Source organism: Pseudopipra pipra, chromosome 5, assembly GCF_036250125.1.
Source record: "Pseudopipra pipra isolate bDixPip1 chromosome 5, bDixPip1.hap1, whole genome shotgun sequence".
NCBI lineage: Eukaryota > Metazoa > Chordata > Aves > Passeriformes > Pipridae > Pseudopipra > Pseudopipra pipra.
The window spans coordinates 54105259-54129027 of NC_087553.1; the positions used below are offsets into that span (position 1 = coordinate 54105259).

Here is a 23769-nt window from a genome sequence, read left to right on the forward strand (position 1 = left end):
TCTTATACTGGTGAACTGTGAATGGAATTACACCCCTTCTGGTAAAATGGGCACAATAACCTGGCCAATAGGTGCTATGCATGTTTGATAATTATATTTAATCCTGACATCTTTTCTTTCACATGCCCCTCAGTCATCTGTCTCATTTATGGGTTGCATCTTTTCATAAGCATACACAGTCTACAGCAAAGACTGTCTCCATATACCTGTCTGTGAGGGACATAGCATATGTGATTCCCAACTCTGGCTGTGTTTCTAAGCTTAACTGGCTTAAAAATGATGTGTATTAGTCAGATGTTTTCTGTCCACAGAGATCAAATAGCAAATACTTCAGATGCACATCTAACAAGATAATATGATTGCTCAGGCTGAGGTCTTACTCTTTTAAGTAAATTACAATAAAATATCATTGCTCTTGTGATTGTCTAAATGCATTTTTTTCTGACTAATCATTGTTCCTTTTCAGCTTGTTGTGTTAGAATTTATTTTTTCATTCCTGATCTGTGTTTGAATTTCACTTGATGATCTCAGCTAAGTTTGAAGTATGACCACAGTGAATTAAGTTGCTCTATTGCTATGCTGATTAAAAAAAAAAAAAAAAGGCAAGTTAAAATCTTATTTCTCAAATAGTATTATATCTAGCACAGTTTTCATTCAGGAATGTCATTGTTTACTTCAGTAAACAATATTAGCAGATATTAGCAATTACTTCAGATACTGCAGAGTAGTTTAATCTGACTACTTGTTTCATCCATCTGTCATGAATGAATATCTAAATTTACTGGCACATATTGAATTTTCTTCAGTTTCATAATGCTCTTTGTAACTCAAGTGGCTACAAAAGGTAATGGCTGAATAAATGGACTGACGTGTCCAGATGATAGCCAATTCCTCGAGAAAGACTGCGTAGGTTTGGACTTTGGATTTTGCATAAGTGGACACATGGCTAGCCAAATGAAAGAGCCTATTGCAAAACTTATACCAAAAATTAAATATCATAATTTTCTTGGACAGCACTGCAGGACTCACAAAAGACTTATTGTGCTGGTACCTATGCTTGTTTATTCTCTTCTCTAGAGCTAATTTTCAGTCATCATCTGCAATTTATATATCTTTAAAGTGGGTTTCCCTTTAAAAAGCATCTTGTTGCAGCCAGAACAATAAGGGTAAAAATGAAAAGCTTAAACATCCTCCAGATATATGCCAAAGAGATTCCCTTTACAAACCAGAGGAAGAGTAAAACACTCATGCTAGAGGGTTTATCATGAAGATCTTATTTATAAGGAAAGCACTTATTGTACAATATCTGCAGATAATAACACAATTCAGATTAAGAGAAATCTGTGAAGAATTTCTCAATTCCTTCTTTTACACATTTATAAATAAAAAAACCATTTTCTTTCAGTGAGTAGATACACCTTTGGGGCTGCAGTACTTCCAGTCCTATTAAAAGAAAAGATGTGATACTAATTTGCTCAATTTTTTGAAGCCTTTCCATGCACTTGCATGTCTCTTAGTACTAGATGAAATAATGTATAGTAGTGCCATTGCCTGAAGCACAGTTGGGTAAAAGCGGCAATATATTGTCTAATTTCTAAGGGGTTGATTTAACCCTAAAAATATGGCTGTGGTTCTGCACTGTACAAAACAGATGGGTTGTTTGCACAGTTAGGCCTTAAGTGTTAAGTTTTTCTCTTGATTAAAATGCCCAAGCTCTCTATTGCCAAGTATCAGTTAAGTTGTGTGTGTCCCGTACAGGGAGGGGTACACCCCTCAGTGTCAAATAATGTGTTTGTCAGACAGCTGGGGACTGAAGGGTAGGACACTGCATATTTCTGTCCCACATTATTCTTACTCTTAATTTGGAAAAATTGAACCATTTATGGGTCATAACCAAATTTATCTGTGTTTACCAAAACCTCACATCTCGTCAAGAGCCTGGCTGTGCTCCATCAGTGAACATGCTAGAATTTTTGGATTAACAACTTTCCAAATTATTTATTATGCTGTCAGTTTTCATGCTGTTCTCTTTAACTAAAATCAGGACACCTCAGCCACTAATGGCCACATGTCAGTGCCTTAGTGCAAGTGCCTGATCCTGCGCCTACAAAGTCAGAAGCTGTACTGGGCACAGGGGTCCAGGCACTAGCCATGGGGACTGCAGGGCCTCCTCTGTGAGGAGAGGCTGCCCCTGGTTGGAATCAGCCAGTTCCAGCTGGCTCCAGCTGATTCACTGCAAGGGCACATCTGAGCCCATTGGCCAGAGTGGTGGTGCCTCTGGGAAAACATATTTAAGAAAGGGTAAATGCTGCACAGCAGTGAGGGGTGAGGAAAAATGTGTGAGAAAGAACCCCGTGACACCAAGCTCAGTGAAGAAGTAAGGGGAGGAGGTGCACCAGGTGCCAGAGCAGGGATTCCCCTGTTGCCTGTGGAGGACACCACGGAGGTGCAGTTCTCCATGCTAAAGCCCATGGTGGACCCATGGGGTGCAGGTGGATATTTCCTGAAGGAACTGCAGCCTGTGGAGAGCCCATACTGGAGCAGGTTCCTGACAGGAACTGACAGGAAGAATCCACACTGATTAGCTCAGTTGGTTAGAGCATGGTGCTAATAATGCCAAGGTCATGGGTTCACCTGTAAAGGCCTTCACCTAAGAGTTGGATTTGATGATCCTTGTGGGTTCATTCCAACTCAGAACACTCTGTAGTTGGAGCAGATTTATCCCAAAGCACTGCAGCCAAAGTGGAGCATGGGGAAAGTATGGGGAGGAAGGAGTGCCAGAGAGGAGCTGTTCTGGACTGACTACAGCTCCCATTCCCCACCCCTGGCCCTTTGTGCTGCTCAGGAGGTTGAGGAGCCAGGAAAGGAGGAGTGAAGTATGGGAAGAAGAAAATGTAAAGGTGTTTTATGCTTTTATCTTTGTTTTTCACCATCCAACTCAATTTTTATTGACAATAAATTGATTTTTTTGAAGTCAAGTCTGATTTGTCCATGCCAATTGATCTCTCTGTCTTTATCTTGACCCCTGAGCATTTCTATCTTTTTTATTCCCCCGTGCTGCTGAGGAGAGGCAGTGAGAGAGCAGCTGAGTGGGCCTCTTGCAGCCGGCCAAGGTCATCCCACCACAGACAGGTGGGGAAATGGGATCTCCCCTCCTGTTCCACTGTGACATCAGTATCTACCCCTCCTCTTCCTCTCATGAGGAAGTTGTAACTGCAATGAGGTCTCCCCTCAGTCTCCTCTTCTCCAGGCTGAACAGACCAAGTGACCTCACCTGCTCTTCATATGGCTTCCCCTCAAGGCCCCTTCACCATCTTTGTTGCCCTCCTTTGGACGCTTTCCAATAGCTTAATATCTTTCTGATATTGTGGTGATCAAAACTGCACACAATATTCAAGGTGAGGTTGCATCAGTGCAGAGTAGAGTGGGACATGTCTTCCAGGTAGGGGGGCTAGGCTATCAGGAAATGTGCTCTGATAAAATCTGTCTGAATAAAAAATTTCTCTCTCATTTTCACACGTCTCCAGTCTCTACTGAGAAATAGCACCAGGCAGACTGCTAAAGTGTTTTCAGGTGCCATTTGCAGGACTGTACCTCTATGCCTTATGCACATCCACCACTCCAACTACTTTGAAAGAAACCCTCCAACTTTGATAGTGGTTTTTTTGTTTGATTGGTTTTGTGTTGTTTTCTTTTCCTTAGGGTTTTTTTTTAATTTTAACAGTGTAGTGTGAGACAGGGGCAAACCACTTGTTCTTTCAGCCAGGACATTAATGTGGGAGTCAGAAAGCGCTGGTCCATTCCTGGCTTGACGTAAATTTAAGAAAATACTACTAAGTCATAACATTGTTGAGACTAAGTTTCACTTACCTGCAGTGAGAATACTGCATGTAGCCCATCCCCCTACTACAGGCTGCGATGAAATATGGTGGTGTACTGGGGTATTGGGGTACTGATAGAAAATATATCTATTACTACTGATCCTGTCTGCTACGACACCTAATTCTCTATAGTCTTCTTAAAAAATAAGCTTATCAACATTCAAAAAGTGCCAATTGGCAATTGTTTTTCTCTACTCCCTACATGAAGTTAGGAAATGTAATTTTTTGACCAGGAAAAATTGGATAAAAGTAATTTTTTCACCAAGAAGAAATTTCTTTTACAACAAAATAAACCCTGGAATTAGGCACAAATGAAAAAGGAGGAATTAAGGGGCTATATTACTACAGTACAAACTGTCTCCATGCACACTCGTCTATATGTTTTGCAACTGTTTAGACACAGCTATTGTAAAGTGATTTAATCTGCTGCTTCTGTTTTAAACTTGTCAGTGCTCTCCTTTTGGTCTAGACCAACTGCTGCATTTTTTAATATTCAACCTTTATGAATGAATTTGAGGACCAACAGGAGAGTATTGATATGTGGTTTGAAAATCGATGGTTTTACACCAAAGAGGTGCCAGTTCTTTTGGGATCTCGATAACAAAGGCACAGACACTCAAAGCTGGATAGATGATTTACTAAGGATGGAAATTATAGAGGAGGTGACAGCAATGTGATGTCCCTCTTGAAGCTGGGAAGTGCAGATGTTGCAGAGCCAGATGAGCTCCTCCTTTTGGGTCATGGCACGCTACATGGTGTTCCAGTTGGGGCTGGGGCTTGCCAGTTTGTTCACTGGAATTCTTAGGTGCAGATTCATCCATCACTGACAGCTGTCAGGTTTGGAATCTGGACTCAGCTTTGATGAGTCCCTTGGATAGTGCACTCCAATACTCTTATCTCAATAAAGGTATGGTTCTCAGAGATGCATATATTATTTGCAGTGCACAAGATAAGACACTACACATATAATTATGGTTGAATACATACTGAATACATGCAGTTGTTGCCTGTGAATTTGTTATATATATATCTCTAAGTTATGCTATGTATAAAGTTCTTGTATGGTATCCAAAAGAAAAAAAGCACTTTTAAATACAGTGCCTCTTCTGGGGTCTCTGCTCTATTTGAGCAAGTAGTTTAATTGTGCTTTTCATCAGATGATGTTTTTATTTACTATTTGGTTTAAGGTTCAGACCAAGATTCTTTACCAAAGCTGAATTACCAAAAGCAGAATATACCACAGTCACATTTTTCCTTCTGTCAGTTTCAATTTGAATTGACTTCTAATTCTGATTTGCCTTGTTGCACATGTTCTTGACAGGAGTATTTGGTACAGTTCTATGCTTTCCTGACACATATTAGCCAATGACCTCAATATTTAAAATGAGGCTTGAGTACCTTGGCCAGAGCCACTAAGAAAGGAATTCAGGATTCCCTGCTCCATCACATCAGATCAGCTCCCTCTTTACCCAGACTGAAAAGTAGGCCAAAGATGTTCGCATTTTTCCAGGCCTTACAGAAGAGCTAAATGAGCTTTGAAAACCACTGCTATTTTTACAATGCCTTGGTAAGCTTACTGTGAAAAGATACAGTTACATGGTATCATTGTGGAATATCATTCTTGCCAGAAAAAATGATTTGATGTGAGCAGGCCACGGCACTCGGTGAATGACAAATATTGTGATTTTGCCAATTTTTTTTTCCCAGAGATTTTAAAGGAAAAACAAACTGACCTCTCTCAGCTCAGATAAAACCAATTTCCAGTATGTGGATTGAGAGGAATTAAACTTGTTTAGAAATATAATTGTGAATTACTCTAGTTAATCACAACAGATTGGAATAACATTCAAAAAGTTATTCATTATCAGATCATAAATATATCAAATCATACAGAGCATAGCAGTCAACAGATCTGCATCAGGATTTTCAAGGTACAACATCTGATTTATAGAAGTGCAATGTTACATATGTAAGGTTCATTCCTCAATCTGAACTGTTCTTTCACATATAACTTCTTACCTTTCTCATCCCTTCAAATGAAACTTTTCAAGCTTTTTCTGCTTCTTTTTCCTGCTGAAGGACCCAAGCCATAGCACATTGCTAACAAATGTAGGGGAAAAGCAATTCTTCACTTTCTCCTTACTTTTAAGGCTATTTGGTTTACTCTTGACAAAACAGCAAATGGAAGCTGCTTTAAGACAACCCTTTAAGACAACTGCAGTTTTCTGGGCAGCGAGACCTTACGCACACCACTACAGGTATGAGGGTACCTCGGCAGAAAGGAAAACCAAAGGGCAGCATCTCTAGATGGTCTTTGACATCTCCTTATATTGTGGGCTTATGTCAAACTCAATCACTGCAACAGTTTCATTTTTATTAATAGGATTTCATATCTTTAGCCCAGTAAATGTATTAGGAAAAGAGTATCCCCCATGATGGAGCATCAAATGAACGTATTACAGAAGAGCAGCACTAAAGACTGCTGTCTGGGGCAAGCCCCTTACCCACTCCCATTAAAAACAATAAAGAGCCCTTCTGGTAAATACACACCCTGCCAGTAACTGATCACATTTGTCATTTCAAACTTTGCTTCAGAGGGGCTTTGAGTTGCTTAATGGCTCATTTGTAGACTGAAGAAAGAAATAAAATCTGTAGTTAAATCTGTTCCAGCAGCAGCTTTCAGTTTCAGTTTTGCTGCTCTTTTAGCCACAAAATTCAAGCTGCATTTATAAACTGGCATCATCCAGAGAATTCCTTTCAGTAAAGTAACAGCTCCATAAATCAGAGCTACCTGATAGCTGGCTTTTGAAATTACAACTAAATACACACTCAATTCTAAAAGTGCAGCTTGTACGTCACAAAACTGTATTTTAACAGTGTCAGTTCACAGGTGTACACACACACAGTAAAAGGTATAGAACAAATTCGTGCTTAAAGCTTTGTGTTTAATAGAACAGTTTCTGCTCAGTATATGCAGAGAAATGGTAACAGAACAGCAGTTTTAAGGAGATACCTCTGTAGGCATTTATGTTGCAGCAGAAAACAAGAAGGAAAAACACATTGTAGCAGATTGTTCTGGGGTAAAGTCCATCCATAACTTTACTACAAATATGAATTAGAGCCTAATTCTGCTCTATATTTTTCAAGCACTTTGGATCTGGTTATCCTTCATTAGATGAATATTTCCACAAACCATAGTTCTCATTGGGAATTTCATGTATAGGAAATGCTGTGAACAGGAATGGCAGCAAATTGTCTCATAAAGAGTCTCTACTACCTCTTTTTGCCTTTATTACAGTGTTCTTTCCTTCTCTCTTCATCTTCTGCTGAACAATTTTTTTTGTTTCCAATTCTTAACATTCACTGTTCAGTACAGTTTGAATAATGCTTATCTGAAGTAAATTCTTATTTGAATTTTTTTTCTCTCCTCTACTGAATAAAATTTTCTGCAGTGCTCCCATTCCACCTGAAGAACTTGAGCATGTATATTTGCTTAATTTTTTCACAATTCCATTTCAGTATTTAGCCTTGCCCCTTACTGCAGTACCCCAGTTCCTGCCAGTTTCACATTTGGCTTTGGCCAAAAAGTGACTTAATGTGCATAAATTTTTGTGACCTAAAACACTGGTATTGAAGAGCTAAGCACTCATCCCTTTTAAGACAATAAACTCTCTTCCTTCTGTTGCAAACCTCAGCTTGTAGCCTGTGGGCTCTACTGATCTTGCAATCCTGCTTCCTGCTGCTCAGTAGCCAATGGATTAGTATTTAAGCATTTCAAAGCCTTGTCTGTAAATTTCTGGATCCCATAACTGCAGAAACTGATGAGAAAGTTCAATCTCCACTGAACAGCAGGTAACCTACCAGGAATGCCTCCTTGTTTCTGCAGTCTCTTATTTATTTACATTCTGTCTTTTCAATTGGAATTTTGAGAGTCTGACACATCCAGGAGCTTAAATTCAGCTGACTTTGGAAAGACTTCCAATCTTAAGCTTTTAACCCCCCTTAAAATACCGACTTCAAGGAGCCCAATTGCACAGGCACCCCTAAAAACACTATTCCAAATTTATTTTTTCCTTTCTGTTTCTGAAAATCCTTTTTTTTTTAAATACAATTTTATCAATTTCTCTGCACTTACCTGTGTAATTGGAACAGGGTATGGGTTAATGTTCCTTTATTGGTCTTTCAAATTTTTTTATTTTCCCTCCCAGCTTCTCGTTTACAATCAGATATTCTTCCCCCTTGCCTGTGATGATTTTGCTGTGTGAGATAGACTTCATATTCCATGCATATTTGCCATTTCTAGTAAGAAGCTGAGATTTTGATTCAGTTACCCTATATGCTGGGATGCATGTGGAGGGAGAAAGAAGATGAGAAACCAGGAACATATGCCTGGAGTTTTCACTGGACCTTAGTATATCAGTATTAACCTGATCTATTGGTTCAACTTTTGAGTGTCTTTAGAAACTGAAATCATATACCTGGTCAAGAAACTCACCAAAGGAAATGTGACTTTTTTTTTGTAATTAAGGAGATTGCTAGCAATGGCTAAAAGTCATTGCTGCCTGAGATACTCAGCTTTCAAAACCGTAGCCTGTCAGTGCTGCAAATTAAGGACAAAGAATCTCAGGATTTCCACCCCTCAGTCAAATATTCACAGGTCTCAGCGCTGACCAGGATAGGGAACTAAGGTCCGAGTCCCATCTCAGTGACTTCCATTGCTCCATACAAAGGCTACCAATGAAACATAGATCTTTTTCAATGTCTGTGCATTAATTCCTTTCTATACAGTGATCTTTAGTATTGCCAAATATATAATTTTCAACTGTTAATTAGAAAGATAATTAAATGTGTACTTTTCAATCCAACGAACTACATAAACATTCATTTAGAGCATTTGGTTAGATGATGGCTACTGATGATAAAGTTTTCACAGTTACGAACTAGTAACGAAAAGTCAAGTACAAAAAAATTTAATATTTGGAGATATCTTTATTAAGCATTTTAATACAATGTTCAACAGTAAAAAAATCATGTGATGCATATGCAGAGTTTTCAGGCACGGATCTCAGACGAGGTACATGGTGATATTGATTTTGCACCAAAATTCAAAACATATTCTCATTTATTACTTTACAAAGATTTATTTAGAAAAAATGTACAATACCAATAGCTTTCAGAGTTAACAAAAATAGAAAAATAAAAATTCTTGTTTTCATACACTATATACAATAAAAGCAAAAAATATTGCCTTTAATTTAACCCGTAGCTTCTGAAGTTATCTGGATGCGGCCAGCGTCCAAAGTTTTATAATAATCATTTAGTAACTTGCTGTAACTATTTTTGTTGATACATTTATTCAAATATTCAGGTGAACCTTCATAACTCTGTAGACTCTACAAACTGCTTGTTCAAGTCCAAAGTTGTTTTATTTTTCAGGATTTTTAAAGGAGATATCCACTAACCACTTTTAATATTGGTTCTGCCTATACACCAATCAGTAAGGAACAATCTCCTGGCTCACAACATATAAACCCAATATAATTTTTTAGAGAAAATTATCAGAAATCAGAAAATTATCAGAAAATATTTGATGAAATTTTAAATGACAAATTGCATAATCTACTAAACATCCCTGAAAAAGGAAAAAAAAAAAAAGTCATCTACTATCAAAATAATAATCTACTTACAAATAGATATTCCATCTTGCTCCTGAACTTCATTAAAAACAGCTGTTTAAGTATTAAGTAATTTTGCTCTGGCGGAAAGCATCTGATTTGACATTTTTCTCCATGGATTATTAATGTAAAAATCCATGGAGAAAAATGTCCTGAATTTGTTCTATGGACTTCTGAACGCAAAGGAAAACAACCAAGTCACTTTTCTAGTCCCGTAGAATTTTCAATCCTTGATAGCACTCGATCAATTCTGTATCTCTAAATTTAGTCATACAATCTGATTACGTAAGATGGAAAAGGCAGATCTAGGCAGTGCAGTCTGACAGTACATTTAGCCAGATACATGAGAGCCTTTGAAAACACAGACCCAGCTAATAAGCATGCTACCAACTTTGGTACCCAACAGGGCCACCCTAAAAGTCATTACACCATCTACCAAATGTCAATATTCATTTAACAATTTTATACTACCTTACTTTCATGACTTGACTTTAATTTTAGTGATAATCATTACATGGTTATGCTCATAACCCCATCAGAATCTATAGTAACTGGTATAAGTAGCAGTTACCTCAGTATTTTTAAGAGGATGAGTTCTGTCTAAATGTACGCATCAGTGCAAAATCAAAGAAGTCTCTAAAAACCAACAATCTCCCTGTCAAACTGGCTGAGAACAGTTACAGAGGCTTGCACAAAGTAATCTGAAAGAGTTTACTGAAAAGCTCCTTCTATCTTTGCTGACATTATACAAAAATAACAAGAAGCATAATTCTGACTAGATTTTCCAAGTAAAACTCATCAGTTTACAGTAACCTCAAGACTGCCTTTTTGAAGGATAGATGAGTACTAGATTGCTTCCATCAACCTGAGCCAAGCAGCTTCCAGTGAAAAGCTTAGCACCTCCACTTGCCCTCGCATCACAAAGCTGTATGTAAATACATCAAAGCATAATTCCCATTCATATTCATACACAAACTAAAAATTCATACACACAGCTTGAATTTCTGAGAAAGGAACAAAGATTTCTTTTAATACAGCCTGTGATCCCAACCACCCCCAAAAATTCCTTACTGGCTTACTTCTTAGTAGCAACACATGACTATACAACATCTTCAGCAACTGTAGTGTCAAAAATTTGGTAACAAACTTGATGTTTCATCGCATCTCTGACATTATAGGACTTGATGAAGCATTCCAGCCATGGCAAGTCACCTACCAACAAAACCCAAATTACTGTTCAATACTCATTTCTAACTCTTATAAGAGACAACTTGAGCAGGATCTTAACTATGATATCTAAATGCATACAATAGTTAACAGAAAGAAAAATTAATTACTAACTTTGACATTCCAATTGGTATCTCCAAAGTTTTCAGCAATATCTGAAATGGCGTTCAGTGACAGTCTTTCATGACTTGTCCTCCCTGTCCCAGCAACTCCCAAAACACTTGGACCCAACAGTTGTACCACAGTATGTAATATATATGTAAAGACTTTCCAATAATAAAAATTAATCTCCCTGTGTCTCAGTGAGACAATTTCACTGGTCACAAAGGGAAAATCCTTTACAATCTTTACAACAGGGTAAAGATTGCAGCATGGCTGCAGTGGTCACTGCCAGCTGTGTACTGGGAGTACGCTCCGGAGGTCGGAGCTGCACCACATAACCAGCTACCTTGGACATGTGTAGCTCAGGCAGAGCCACTTTCTCTCATAACACAAACACTGCACAAAAAGCTCTGTGAATGGATTCGGATTAAGTATTTGCTCAATTTCCATGGATGTTTCCTGTAGTAAGGGATGGTCTAAATCAACATGTGCAGTGGAAAGCAGAACATCACCCAAAGCACATGCCATACACTGAATTTCCTTTCAGCCTTCCCTAACGTGCTGCAACATTCAGTAAGAGGCTGTTCTAGTTAACTTCCATATGAATACAAATGACATGTTAGTGCCTGCACAGGCATGACTGTATTCACACATCACTGCACACTACATGAGAATTTACTGACTCATTATTTTTCTTTCTCAAAGGGAGTTCCAATATTAAAGAAATGTATCAGAACAAATTAATTGGAACTCTGCTTACAGACTCCAGCATTTCTCTGTTCTGAGTTTTGCCTGTGCATAAGTTGAATTCTAAGACTTTGCATATACAGTAGCAGACTGAAGGATCCCTTCTCTTCCCACCTCACCTCCCTTTAAAAATAACGGCAAACTGACCTAATTTTCTTCCTGGAGGACAGAGCATATTCATGGTCATCTGCATCTTTTTCTGAAGAAAATTGTTAGTTAGGATTTCAGAGGCAGGAATTTGGAAAAACTTTTCCTGGAAGAGAACAGATAAGTATGAGGTGTTGAAAGAGGGGTCAGAAATCATTAGCCAGGACCTTGACTGTATGTTCTTTTAGCAGCTTAAAATTAGGTAACATAAGAATAATCTAATTTCAAAAACTGTTCAGATACAGAAAAAACCAAACTGAAAAAATTAATAGTCTGCATTTCAGTACAGTGTATTAATAAAAAAATTATTATAAAAAATTAATAGTCTGTATTTAAGTACAGAGTATTCAGGAATTACAGCCACCCTGACAGCACACATGTAGGTCTCTATACATAACTGGTGGATATTTCTCATAAATCTCTATAATCAGACAATGTTACAGCTGGAGAGGATGGCCAGTCCCCTCAACAGTCCCTCACTGCAGTGAGTAGAACATATTCAGAGGACTAAAGTCACTTGAAAACAAGGGGCACTGCAACCTGGCTTCATACCAGTAAAGCTCCCTTAGCGTGAGTTCCACTTTTTGACAGTTTCAGAAACTACGAAAGAAGGCTTATACCTGTGGGGTACATTTCTGAATGGAGACATCAAATAAAGAATGGAACATTAAAACATTAAATAAACATTTTCTGTGTATTATTAAACCACATGCAGTAAGTATGACTGACAAAACTCCAATTTTATTCTTTCCAAGTTTGTCACCAGATTTAGTATCTCTAAAGGCTCATAATTTTATAAGTTCTCAGAGTGAGCTAAGGTTTTTGATGGCAATTTGTTGTTTTTGTTAAAAGATACAAATACAGAATAATTTTCCCTTTGTATAATTTTTGTATGATATGTTTAATGGCACTGATCAGAAGTTAGCAGACAATCCAGCAGCAAAACTGACACAGACAACTGCTTTTTCCTTTCACTCTTTCAATTCTTCTCACTACAAAACTTTTCTATTTTTTCCTTCACTGACTTCTCCTATAAAGAGAGGAGGAAATAAAAGAACTGAGTGTATTCCTACAGAAGTGCAACTGGAAGCTAGTGTACAGCTGCACTTCAAAGCAGCCCAGTTCCTTCTTAGGTGGTGCTAAAGGACTGGAGTTTAGGCTTGGGAGGTATTGGTTTGTCTTTGAAGTCCTTTCAGCAAGAATACGAGCAGCTGGCACTGCAGAGGAAATTGCGTTTTTTTCCTGCAGCTAAACTGTAGTTCTGAGAAGTATCTGATAAGAATGTGAGCCACCCTGAAGTAGAAATTTTTTGAATTCTGCATCAAGAGATGGTTTAAAATCTTTCCCCCCACCTTCCTTTTGCAGTTTGGTTTCTCAATATAAAAAGGAAAAAGGTCAGTAGAAGGAAACGATGACTACCTGAAATGGTGATTGCAGTTTTTGACCTCCTTTGCTGTTAATACAGCAAAGGAGGTGTATTTTAAGAAAACATGCTTATGTTTTCCCTGATATTACTTTTACTTACAGTCTTAAAATTAAACAAGGAAAAGTATTCTCTTCAAAGTCCCATTCAAAGTCATTTAGTATAATGGTGGAAAATATGCAGATATATACACATTAAACAGTATTGCAGCACAGAAAAAAACCCCACTAAATTCTTTTTCTGTCCCATTTTGTCACACCCAAATTGTAGTGTGTCCATTCTTCAGTGTCTCAGGTAGCAGGAATGGTCTTAAGTAGCTCCACAGAAAACTGAAGATAGGTTAATTCTAAGATTAATAAAGTAGTTGAATAAACTGCTTCTGAAATAAAAGACAAATATCCGTACAGATGTAGTAGAGTTCTGCCTAGAGAAGGAAGGCCCCTTTACCTCGTGGTCATATGAAACAAAATAAAAATCAAGCATTACTGAATAGAAAGATTCTACTGAGAGTTTAAAAAAGAGGTAATGAGATTTTAAACTAATCCAGAAGTTACCTGCATAAATCCTGAAACACTGTCATCATTCACACAGCATTCAGGCTGCATAATTTAACATTGCCAATAATAAAGAAATTCAGCCATTAGAGCGTAGAAAAGTCTATGGAAATACCAAATAATCTATCTACAAGCTTCCATTTTGTCTTTATGCTTTAATATTCTACACTCTGTACAGTATTACCAACATTACAGCATTGTTAACTGTCCCCAAAAAACCACTTCAGGTAACATATAATGAATATTTGTGTATGTACATTTGCTATTTTAAGAACAAATCAAAACCAAACCCACATAATCTGTAGAGTCTACCTTTACCTAGATCTACTTACATAATCAAAAAGGTATGCATTTAGTGCTCCTGTTCCATCAACCAGAGTAAACTTCATAATAAAAACATACTGAAGAAGTTCAATACCTAAAACTGAAGAAAAAAAATAATTTATGTTTCTTGGAGTGAATACACAAGACAAACTATAACAACTCAAGTTAACAACATCCCTCCTTTATAGGTAACAGATTTTGAATAGTCTCATTAAAAGTATAAATTGACAGACCAAAACATAGTGGCTGTGAACAGCAAAATGTCATTTGTATTTTAAGACCACATTGCAATTTGCCTGTAAACACTGTAATAGATGAGCCTATAAAAATGCATAAAGATTTTTAAGTATGTATTCTCATACTAGTAAACAAAAGCTAGCATTTGCTTGGATCTTAGATCCTACCTTCGTAGGATTCTCCTACTCCTGTTTTTTTTATCCAAGGGAGATTAAAAGAGAGGTGCTCTTAATTCAGTGATAATAAGAATGCATTCCACCTGAAAACTATCTTCTGAGGAAAAAAATTTGTTTCATATGATATCGGAAAAGCTACTAGGTGGTTTTATTCAGAAACAAAAACTTTGCTGACAGTTCTGAAAGTATTCCAGCTTAGAGTAAACGATTATAGTCTCTCTCACTGGCAGCAGTAACTGTTATGCTGCAAACATTAAATAACTTAAACATACAGAGTTCCTACAACTCTGTATCAGTCTTTTCTGGGTACACCTATTTAAACTGGTAGTCATTTTATGTTCAACTGATCTGATATACTTGTAGGTTGTAATTTAGTCTGAAAACACAAATGATAGAAGAATAATATATATAAAATAGTGTAAATTTCAGGAGGCATTAATCAATACTGGTTTCACTTTGAGAATTAAATGTCAATCACTGCCAGTTATATATTACTTTACATTTATATAATAGAATACAATTATAACAGCTTATTTAACAGAATCACTTTATTGCTTTCTTTCACTTATTTTTTCTTTTATAAAATCTTTACCAAACTTATGTACTGCTAGATATTCTGACAATATGTTAGAATATGAATCAATAAATATAAAAACATTCTCTTTCCCTAATGTGTTGTAAAACTTTAAGCTCCACTTCCAGCTTTTTAACATATTGACTGCATATAGTAACACAAGGAACACACGAAGCATGGAACACACATAAATATTGTGGTATAGTGCCTTTAATTTGAATATTACTTCTTACAGACTCTCTGGAATATGCTTAGCTTAAGGCTTACAGAAGATAAAAGTCTAACTTTTACGAGTCATTAACTAAGACTCTCTTTAGTTCAGGTCAGAAAAACTGTATCTTCAAAAGGAAAAGCAAGACTAACTTCTAGGACTGCAAGTATATACACAGTTTAACAACCTGCAACCAAAAATTCATGACATCTGTACTATGATAGGTGTTACTGCTGATACTTACGGTAAAAGAAATCAGTCAACATATAAAATCCTTTAATTCATACTGCAACAGTTTCAAAAGTAAATATGTTATTTCTACTGGTAAAAGGTGAATAAGTTTTACAGCATTATATTCAATGTGACCATAAATTACATGCTTTCTGTAAAAAACTGCAGCCCAGAACTGCAAACAAAACTATTTCACATAAACACTTCAGAATCAAGGTATATCAGCACCGTATCATGTCAGCTGACCTTGTGCTATTTCAGTTGGGTCCCATGATGGTCGCTCTTCTGCTGCCATGGAACTTAGACTCTCGATAGGCTTTGGAGCTGAACACTGCTTGCACCTACCATTTAAAATAAGATATTGAGACTAACCAAACACTTATCTATTTATACTAGAAGCTTTCTGCATAGAAAAAAAAATTCTGATTTTCTTACACAGTGGGAGTGCAAAAGTATTTCTGTTGCTGCTTAAAATAACTATTTTACCAGACACACCAGCTTTAGACCACATCAACCCTTAATGCTGTTTCTGAAATATCCCTGAGAAGAAATAAATCTGGAAAAGACCAACTCCATGAATAGACAGGAGTAAAACTGCACATCAAGGCTGAGAGAGCTGGGGTTGTTCAGCCTGGAAAATAGAAGGCTCCGGAAAGACCCTATTGCGGCCTTTCAATATATAGAAAGGGCTTATATTATAAAGACAGAGAGAGACTTTTAACCAGGGCCTATAGTGACAGGACAAGGAGCAACAGTTTTAAACTGAAAGAGGGTAAATTTAGATTGTACAGAAGGAAGAAATACTTTACAATGAGGGTGGTGAGGCACTGGGACAGGTTATCCAGAAACACTGTGGATGCCCCATCCCTGGAATTATTCAAGTCCAGGATAGACGGAGGTGAGAAACCATGTTTAGTAGAAGGTGTCCCTTCCCAGGGGGTGCCTGGATTAGATGATCTTCAAAGGTCCCTTCCAACCCAAACCATTCTATGATTCCAAGATCACTACATTGCTAAACATATATTCATATTCACTACTTCTCGCTTTGCAGAAGCAGGAATGAATCTGAACTTGTAGCAAACTCTAAAACCACAACAGGGTTTGAGGAGAAATTTGGCTTTGCCTATGTTGAGAATATTAACTATGAGTTATTAGAACAATCTATTTTATTACTGGTGTATTTACACCAATAATTATAAATTTTACACGTGACATAGCAAACGCTGCAAGTGGACGAAAATATTGAAGAACTGTTTCCATTTCCCTCAAGGAATAAAATTAAAAAACAACTATTCTTCCAAATAAGCTGCTCTGCTACTATATTACAGTTAGAACTTGAAATAAACATTTATTATATTTTAGAATTATATGCAAAGTATGTCATAAAAATCAATAGAACTACTTGTGCTTCAGTGATATAAAGTCAAGCTCAGCTAAGTCACTTTTTTCCTTTAAAAAACCCATTCAAACTCCAATAAAGTAACTTAGCTGTGAATTTTGCAAGTATGTCTATTTATATATATACACGAATGAATATACATGCTCATGCACACACATATAAATTCATTCTACTATACAGAATCTTTTTTAGACTTTGCTAAGTATATGCCACTGATAAAAAAAGCACATGAAATATCATTCTGAAATGTCAGCATCCTTGTGAGGTTCCTTCCTCAATATCCTATAAACAATCATGAAATATCTTATAAAGCATTTACTTTTACAATCCAGCCATTTGAAGAGAGAACATCATCTGAAGGTGAGTTGTGTGTAGCTGGGGAAATATATGGATTATGAAAGTGCAAGGGGAAATACTTTGTATTGGTGAAGATCCTGTCCCAGTAGGAGTACCCACGTACTGCCTTTATTTAAAAAAGCTGTAGACAGCCATATCTGTAAAGGCTGTAAAGGGGAAAACAATATATGACAAAGAGAAATACTAACCTGTATTCATTTTATGGATGGCCCTTACGGGACACTTTAGGGTTCACATGAAACATGCAATATTTCTGCACGGAAATTTTTTTTACTGTCTACAGACCCGACGTAGTGCCCCACTGCACTGTGCTCTGCTTGAACTTACTAGGACTGCTGAGAGAGAGGACTCAATAGCTTGCATGAAGTAACTGGTATTTCTGAGCTCAGTAACTGCATGCTGCTGGGCAGTACTGGGAGAACACACTGCTGCTGGCGCTCATTGAGCAGATCACAGATACCACACTGAGATGTATGTACTGTATTCCACAGCCTTGGAACTGTGGAATTCAGAACCTGTTAAGTCGTCTCTACAGTGAATGACATCCACAAATAGGTAAGGCACTTTGCAGTGCTGAGGATCACAATAAATGACAAATAGTAAGGATAGGCTGTCCAAAATCCCTTACTTCTTCCAAAACCCAAGCTTTCCCAACACTAAGAATGAGAGAGAATGAGATGTAGATTGACAGCCTTACATAATTTTCTGGGTCTCTATTTAAATATTATCTGCTATATTGTTAATATATAAAAAAACCCAACCCAGCATACAGTTTTAAAAGCAACATGTGTTTTGACTTTAAGTGAGACGACAAAATGGAAGACCTGGACTAAAAGAGGTAGATTAAGGTACTTAGGTACTAGGTACTGCACATCATGTTATGTATTTTGCATCAAAGAATCTTTGGGTAAGTTATGCCTTAAGCACTGCAGATTGAATTACTGAAGAAAATGGTATCTATTACTGTAACTATTGAAACATCAACAAATACTTTTAACCTACCCATAATATTTTACATTCCCTTGTAAAAGAAAAGGAGCTGAAAGATCTAATAATTCCAGATCAACTTCTGTGGATCTCACAGGAATAACACACTTAAACCTTTTTGTAAGCTTCCAGACTTCTTTCAGTGTTCCACCTATTAAAAATAGAAAAACATGGCTTCTTAAACTGTAATCACAAATAAATCAAACAACTCGTATTTCTTGGCTGATTAGATACTGATTTCAGGACCTTCAATAATAATTGAGATCCACCATTGAAACCTCAAAAAATAGCCCAATACCTTCTCACTCTTACTCAACAACAGACTCAATAAAAAATCAAAGACTGACATTCATAAAAGCACATGCCTTAATATCTTCCTCATAGCTATCACTGTAACCAAGAAGTTGTATTTAGTTAGTATCATTTTCATATATATTTCTCCTATGATTTTACTAGCAATTTTATAAAACAAGGCAGAAAACAGAAGGGGTTTTGTCATTGACCCCTATACAAAGGACCACCTGTCTTATATATGCTTATTCACACCATTAGTTGAGCACAATTGAAGACTTTGTTTTAAATCTGAATGGGACTCTTTGCAATTATTTATTATTTTTATTATATAAAAAAAATTCCTCAATAGTATTCTTGCTAAATTGCTTTGTTTAAAAATCAGTGGCTATTTTGCTTCTCTGAGGAAATCTGATAAAAACCACAACAAACCAAAAAAACTCACAGTGAGAGAAACTCTATTAATCTGAAACAACACTGACATCCAGAGGCTGACAAAGTTAATTGTAGGCTTGTATTACCAGAAGCCTTTCAAAACTTCTCTATGTCAATACTAAAACCAGGTTTGTTTAGAAGACTCGGTGAGTTTTTAAATCAGAACTGAAAAAACAATAAGTACAACTCAGAAAAAAATAAATTCAGGTGTTAATTTTAGCATAATCAACAATAAACATATAGGTTTAGTTTTAAAATAGATACAAGCATCTTACGAAACCTTCAAAGATTACCCTTTCTTATTTGCACAACAGTGACCTACAGTTCCGGGAAAGTTTTTCTTTTCTTTGAAGATGCCTTTAGGATCACCACTACTTACACAGAATACAACTTCAACATATCTTCACTTTGTACATCCTCAGAGCAGATATTTTGCCATAAGAACTGGTATATTTGCAATCTACCTTACCTTCTATCATAAGCAAGGTGTCTTCAGGCTGTCGAAGCATTTCATCATGCTTTACGAAATGGATAGCTATTTTCCTTTGCTTCTGGTCTTGTGTAGTCCACATTACAGAATCATACCAGGATGAATTGTGTAATTCTGGGTTTGGGGCAGTCATGGCAGAGCGTTGTAAAATAAAGTCAAACACATCTCCATCTGGAACTTCTTGCCTAAAACATTTCCAAGGTAAGTAAATTCTAACAGCTTCTCCTTAAAAACCGATCTACAAGGATGACACTACTCCAAATAAATATTAGAATACAGTCATAAGCGTTAAAGTACATACAGAAAAAATATCCTCATTGTTTTATCAGTTTAAACATTTAGAGTTGTATAGTACATAATGACTTTTCATGTTAATAAATACGCTAAATTATGTGCCAACTTACCTAGAGGCAGAGGTAGCCTAATGGCTTCACAAACACACACACAACACACACACACACACACACATACACATACATATATATGTATCCATGGAAGACCAAATAATATCAGCTTTATGTGACTTCAGCTGGGCCTTAAAGGCCACACAACTGCATACCACTTCCTCAGAGAGAAAAGGCGATATAAGCTTATATAATTTCAAGGTTTATATTTTAGTCTATTTGACTTCGCATATACTGAGAGGGAAAAAAAAGAAAAAGGACAGGAGCAGAACAGCTTCACATAAGTACTGTAAAGGGAAAATCTGCAACTCTGCACCACAGTTTTCTTTCCTGTCCTGCTATAGTGCATCATTTGTGCATTTCCGCTCGTCATTCACAGAGAAGCAATAATGCAGGTCATTCACTTTTTACCAGTATTACCGAATTACAGAATGAATAAGGTTGGAAAAGACCTCTGAGATCATCAGGTCCAACAGATGACCCAACACCAGCATGTCAACTAGACCATGGCACCAAGTGCTATGTCCAGTCTTTCCTTAAACACCTCCAGAGACAGTGACTCCACCACCTCCCTGGGCAGCCCATTCCAGTATCTAATTACCCTTTCTGTGAGGAAATTCTTTAATGTCCAACTTAAACCTCCCCATGTGCAACTTGAGGCCATTTCCTCTCATCCTGTCTCTAGCTGCCTGAGAGAAAAGGCCAACCTTCACCTGCCTACAATCTCCTTTCAGGTAGCTGTAGAGTGATAAGGTCTCTCCTAAGCCTCCTCTTCTCCAGGCTAAACAATCCCAGCTCCCTTAGCCATTCCTCATAGGATCTGTGCTCCAGACAGGCCTGTAGTTCCATAGATCCTCCTTCTAGCCCTTGTTGCGGATGAGTGTCACTTTGTCCAACCTCCAAACATCTGAGACCTCCCCAGTTATCCAGGACTGGTGATAAAACATGGAGAGCGGCTAAGGGACTTACCAATAACAGGCAAAAACTCAGCAGTTGGCACACAAATTAAGCAGCACTAGAATGTTTATCCTAAGCAAAACAGACCTGCTGGCTTCAGGTGGAATATAAACTGTGACAAAAAGGACAATAAAAAAAAGGCAAAAATGGGCTATTTCATAAAACACTGCAAGAAAGTAGGTGTCAAACTTTAGAGTGGAGCTAAAGAAAAAATGCCATCAACTCCTGCTTCTGCAGATTATTCTGATGATTTCACTTTCAAACCCAAGAGCATCTGCTTTCACCACTGAATAGAAAAATTCTTTCCTATGAAACCAAACTTTGATATTCTTCTGCAATGAATGCAGAACTGGCAAACAAGAGATCTTCCCAAACCTGACCATAGTGCTCTTCACATGAACTTTTCTTTCTGCCTGTGTTCCTGGATTACTAATTTAAATGTAAAGGCAATGGACCTAACATAGCTGGTGTCGTAGTTTGACTCTCCAAAAATCCAATTTTCAAACTCTCCACTATTTGCTTCAGTGTGAGAGAAGTTTTCAGACATGCATAACTACCAACATGGGGGAATTACATCAAAATTTATTACTAACACAATAAATACTATAATATATATAGATATATATACACACCAATCCTAACTATCTCTTATGGTAAAACAATATATACAGATCATCCCTCCTTCTCTCCATAGAAGTCCAGAAGGAAAGAAGAAGTCTTTTTTACTTTCAGGGCAGCACAATCTTTCCTCTTCAAAGCAGCAGCTCCAATTTGTCATAGTTGGAAAAAATCTCTCTTCATTACAACGCAGGGGTCTCTCTCTCAGCCCTCCCTGCCCTTCGGCTCTAACCGAAGGTCTCACCAGTGGACTGCAAAGCAGGGACAAAACTCATCACAGTCATATCAAGGAAGGCAAAGTGTTCCGTCAAAGTCCCTTTCCCCGAGGGGGTCAAGTTTCCCCAGGTCAGAATGTTTTAGGGGCTTTCAGTTCAGTTCTTTCCCCAAGTGTTCTAGCAGAGCTCTTCTGTCCCGTCTTAGCTGCAAACGTGGGAGGGAGGGGGCACTTCCCCCGCATTCTTTGGTTTGACCGTCCCGGTCTAGCTCGCAGGATGCCCGCGAGCTCTCGGCTCCTCTCTCTCTCTCTAGCTGCTGTTGCATTTCAGGACTCCCTTCAAATATGGAAGCCCACCCCTCCTTCCAAGGAGGTCTCAGGGTTTTGGGGATGTAATTCAGTCTTACCCCAAAACAGTCTCTGCTGAGCTTTCTCTGCTCTGTTGCCGGCTTTCTCTCTGCAGGACATCTCCGCATCTCTCCAGTCTGGCTCTGTGCCATATTGCTGCTCGCCGGCTATCTTCTTGGCTTTCAGCCACAGCTCTCTATTCAGTGCTGCCTCTGCCATTGCTTCAGCGTCTTCTGCTGCCCACTCGCAGTGGAGAAACTCCCTCCAGCCTTTGGCCACGGCACCTGGTCCAGTTTTAACACTACACTGGGTCTCCCGTGGTCCCAGTCGGGGGCTGGGGGCCTTGGCCCCCAGTGGAACTCGCTGGCCCCTCATCTCTAACGCGTGGTGTCTCAAGCCATGGCTGCCTCTCCTTCCAGCTACCTATCCAGTCTTCTTTTTTTTTCGGTCTGTGTAATATGCTAATTTCGCAAGGCCACTGATTGGCTCAACACCAAGAACACCACCCCTGGGGTTAACTACTTTCCAGCTCCAGGAGGAAAGCCTTTTTCAACCTACGACATGTCATCTGTCCAGACATACCTGTCCAGACAACTCTTCCAGCTTCTACAGCCTGTCTGAAGATTTCCCTCAGAGGTAGGAATGAAATGAGTTGTATTTGAACTGAGCTACACACAAAGGTTGAAAATTCTATAAAGCAGATATGTGAATAAAACTACATCCATCTATATCGGTATTTTGCTATTTACAAAGAGGCTTCCAGCCAAGGTCTAAAAACATTAAAAATACATCTCTCACAAGGATTTTATACCCTAAGCATATATACATCTTACTGGATAAAGTTTAAAGGATCAAGCTTGCACTGAACTTTGTTCAGCCAGGCCCTTCAGCATACGCTAAAACACGAAACAACTTCTGCCACAGAAGAATATGTAAGAGAGAAGGATCATGTGTCCTTCTTGGGCCTCTTAATCTACTCAATCCAGGCTGAAGTACAGTCCCACTATATTTCACTGATTGCTTCTACCTGATGCACACAGTTGAGAAGAGAAGCTAAATATCTACAAAAGCACTGCAAGTAGTTTTATCACAGCAGCAGGATGGTGGTAATAGTAAATATGCTTACTAAACCATCAGAAATCTATGTAGTTAAAAGTCCGTCCTAATTCTGTGGCAAAGAGAAGGCAACAATATGTGAAACAGGAGATGACTCAAATGAACAGAAAGAAAGATCATAACAAGTCAAGAATATAAAAAAAGACTCTAATATTTATGGAAAGTTTTGTGATAAGGTTCATAAAGAACAAACAAAATTCTATCAGTTGTACCTGCTTACTACTATAAAGATTTGACAAATATATAAACAAGTGACAAAAGTGGCAGACATAGTTATTATAGGTAATTATCTCCTTTTTATACTTGGCAATAAAGTCCATGTCCTTGTATGTTCTGAAGATGCTGAAGTACTTCTGTTACACTATGAATATCTGATAAGGACCAGTATTGTTAAAGCTGCAGGCATACTTTGCATCCAAAAGCTCTAAGAGAAGGACAGCAGGGCCATTTTCTTGTCTCAGTGATGTTTGCATCTGATAAATCTTGATTGTGCAAAAATTTACAAAAGGCTAGGAGAATGCTAATGTGCCATCATTAAAGAAAGCAATAGTTCACATCAGTAACAATAAAGCTGTTTGTTTGGGACTGATGTTAAGTCAGGCAAAAAAATGATACAGATGATCATGGATAGCACTTCAATGCAT

General features: G+C 37.7%; 1 protein-coding gene across 10 annotated transcripts in view; it reads right to left on the reverse strand.

The window, feature by feature from the left end:
* Positions 1–23769, reverse strand: part of POT1 (protection of telomeres 1) — an 80671-nt gene that overhangs the window by 11336 nt on the left and 45566 nt on the right. For 7 of the 10 annotated variants that reach the window (XM_064656166.1, XM_064656162.1, XM_064656165.1 and 4 more), the window contains 5 exons: positions 19448–19653; positions 18268–18403; positions 15756–15850; positions 14089–14180; positions 11780–11885 (listed from right to left, as the gene is read on the reverse strand). In XM_064656166.1, coding sequence (XP_064512236.1) covers positions 11780–11885; positions 14089–14180; positions 15756–15850; positions 18268–18403; positions 19448–19653 — 635 coding nt within the window. Of the gene's footprint in view, positions 1–8850; positions 10769–11779; positions 11886–14088; positions 14181–15755; positions 17403–18267; positions 18404–19447; positions 19654–23769 lie in introns of those variants that run through there. The other 3 variants (XM_064656163.1, XM_064656161.1, XM_064656164.1) reach the window with 2 other exon arrangements.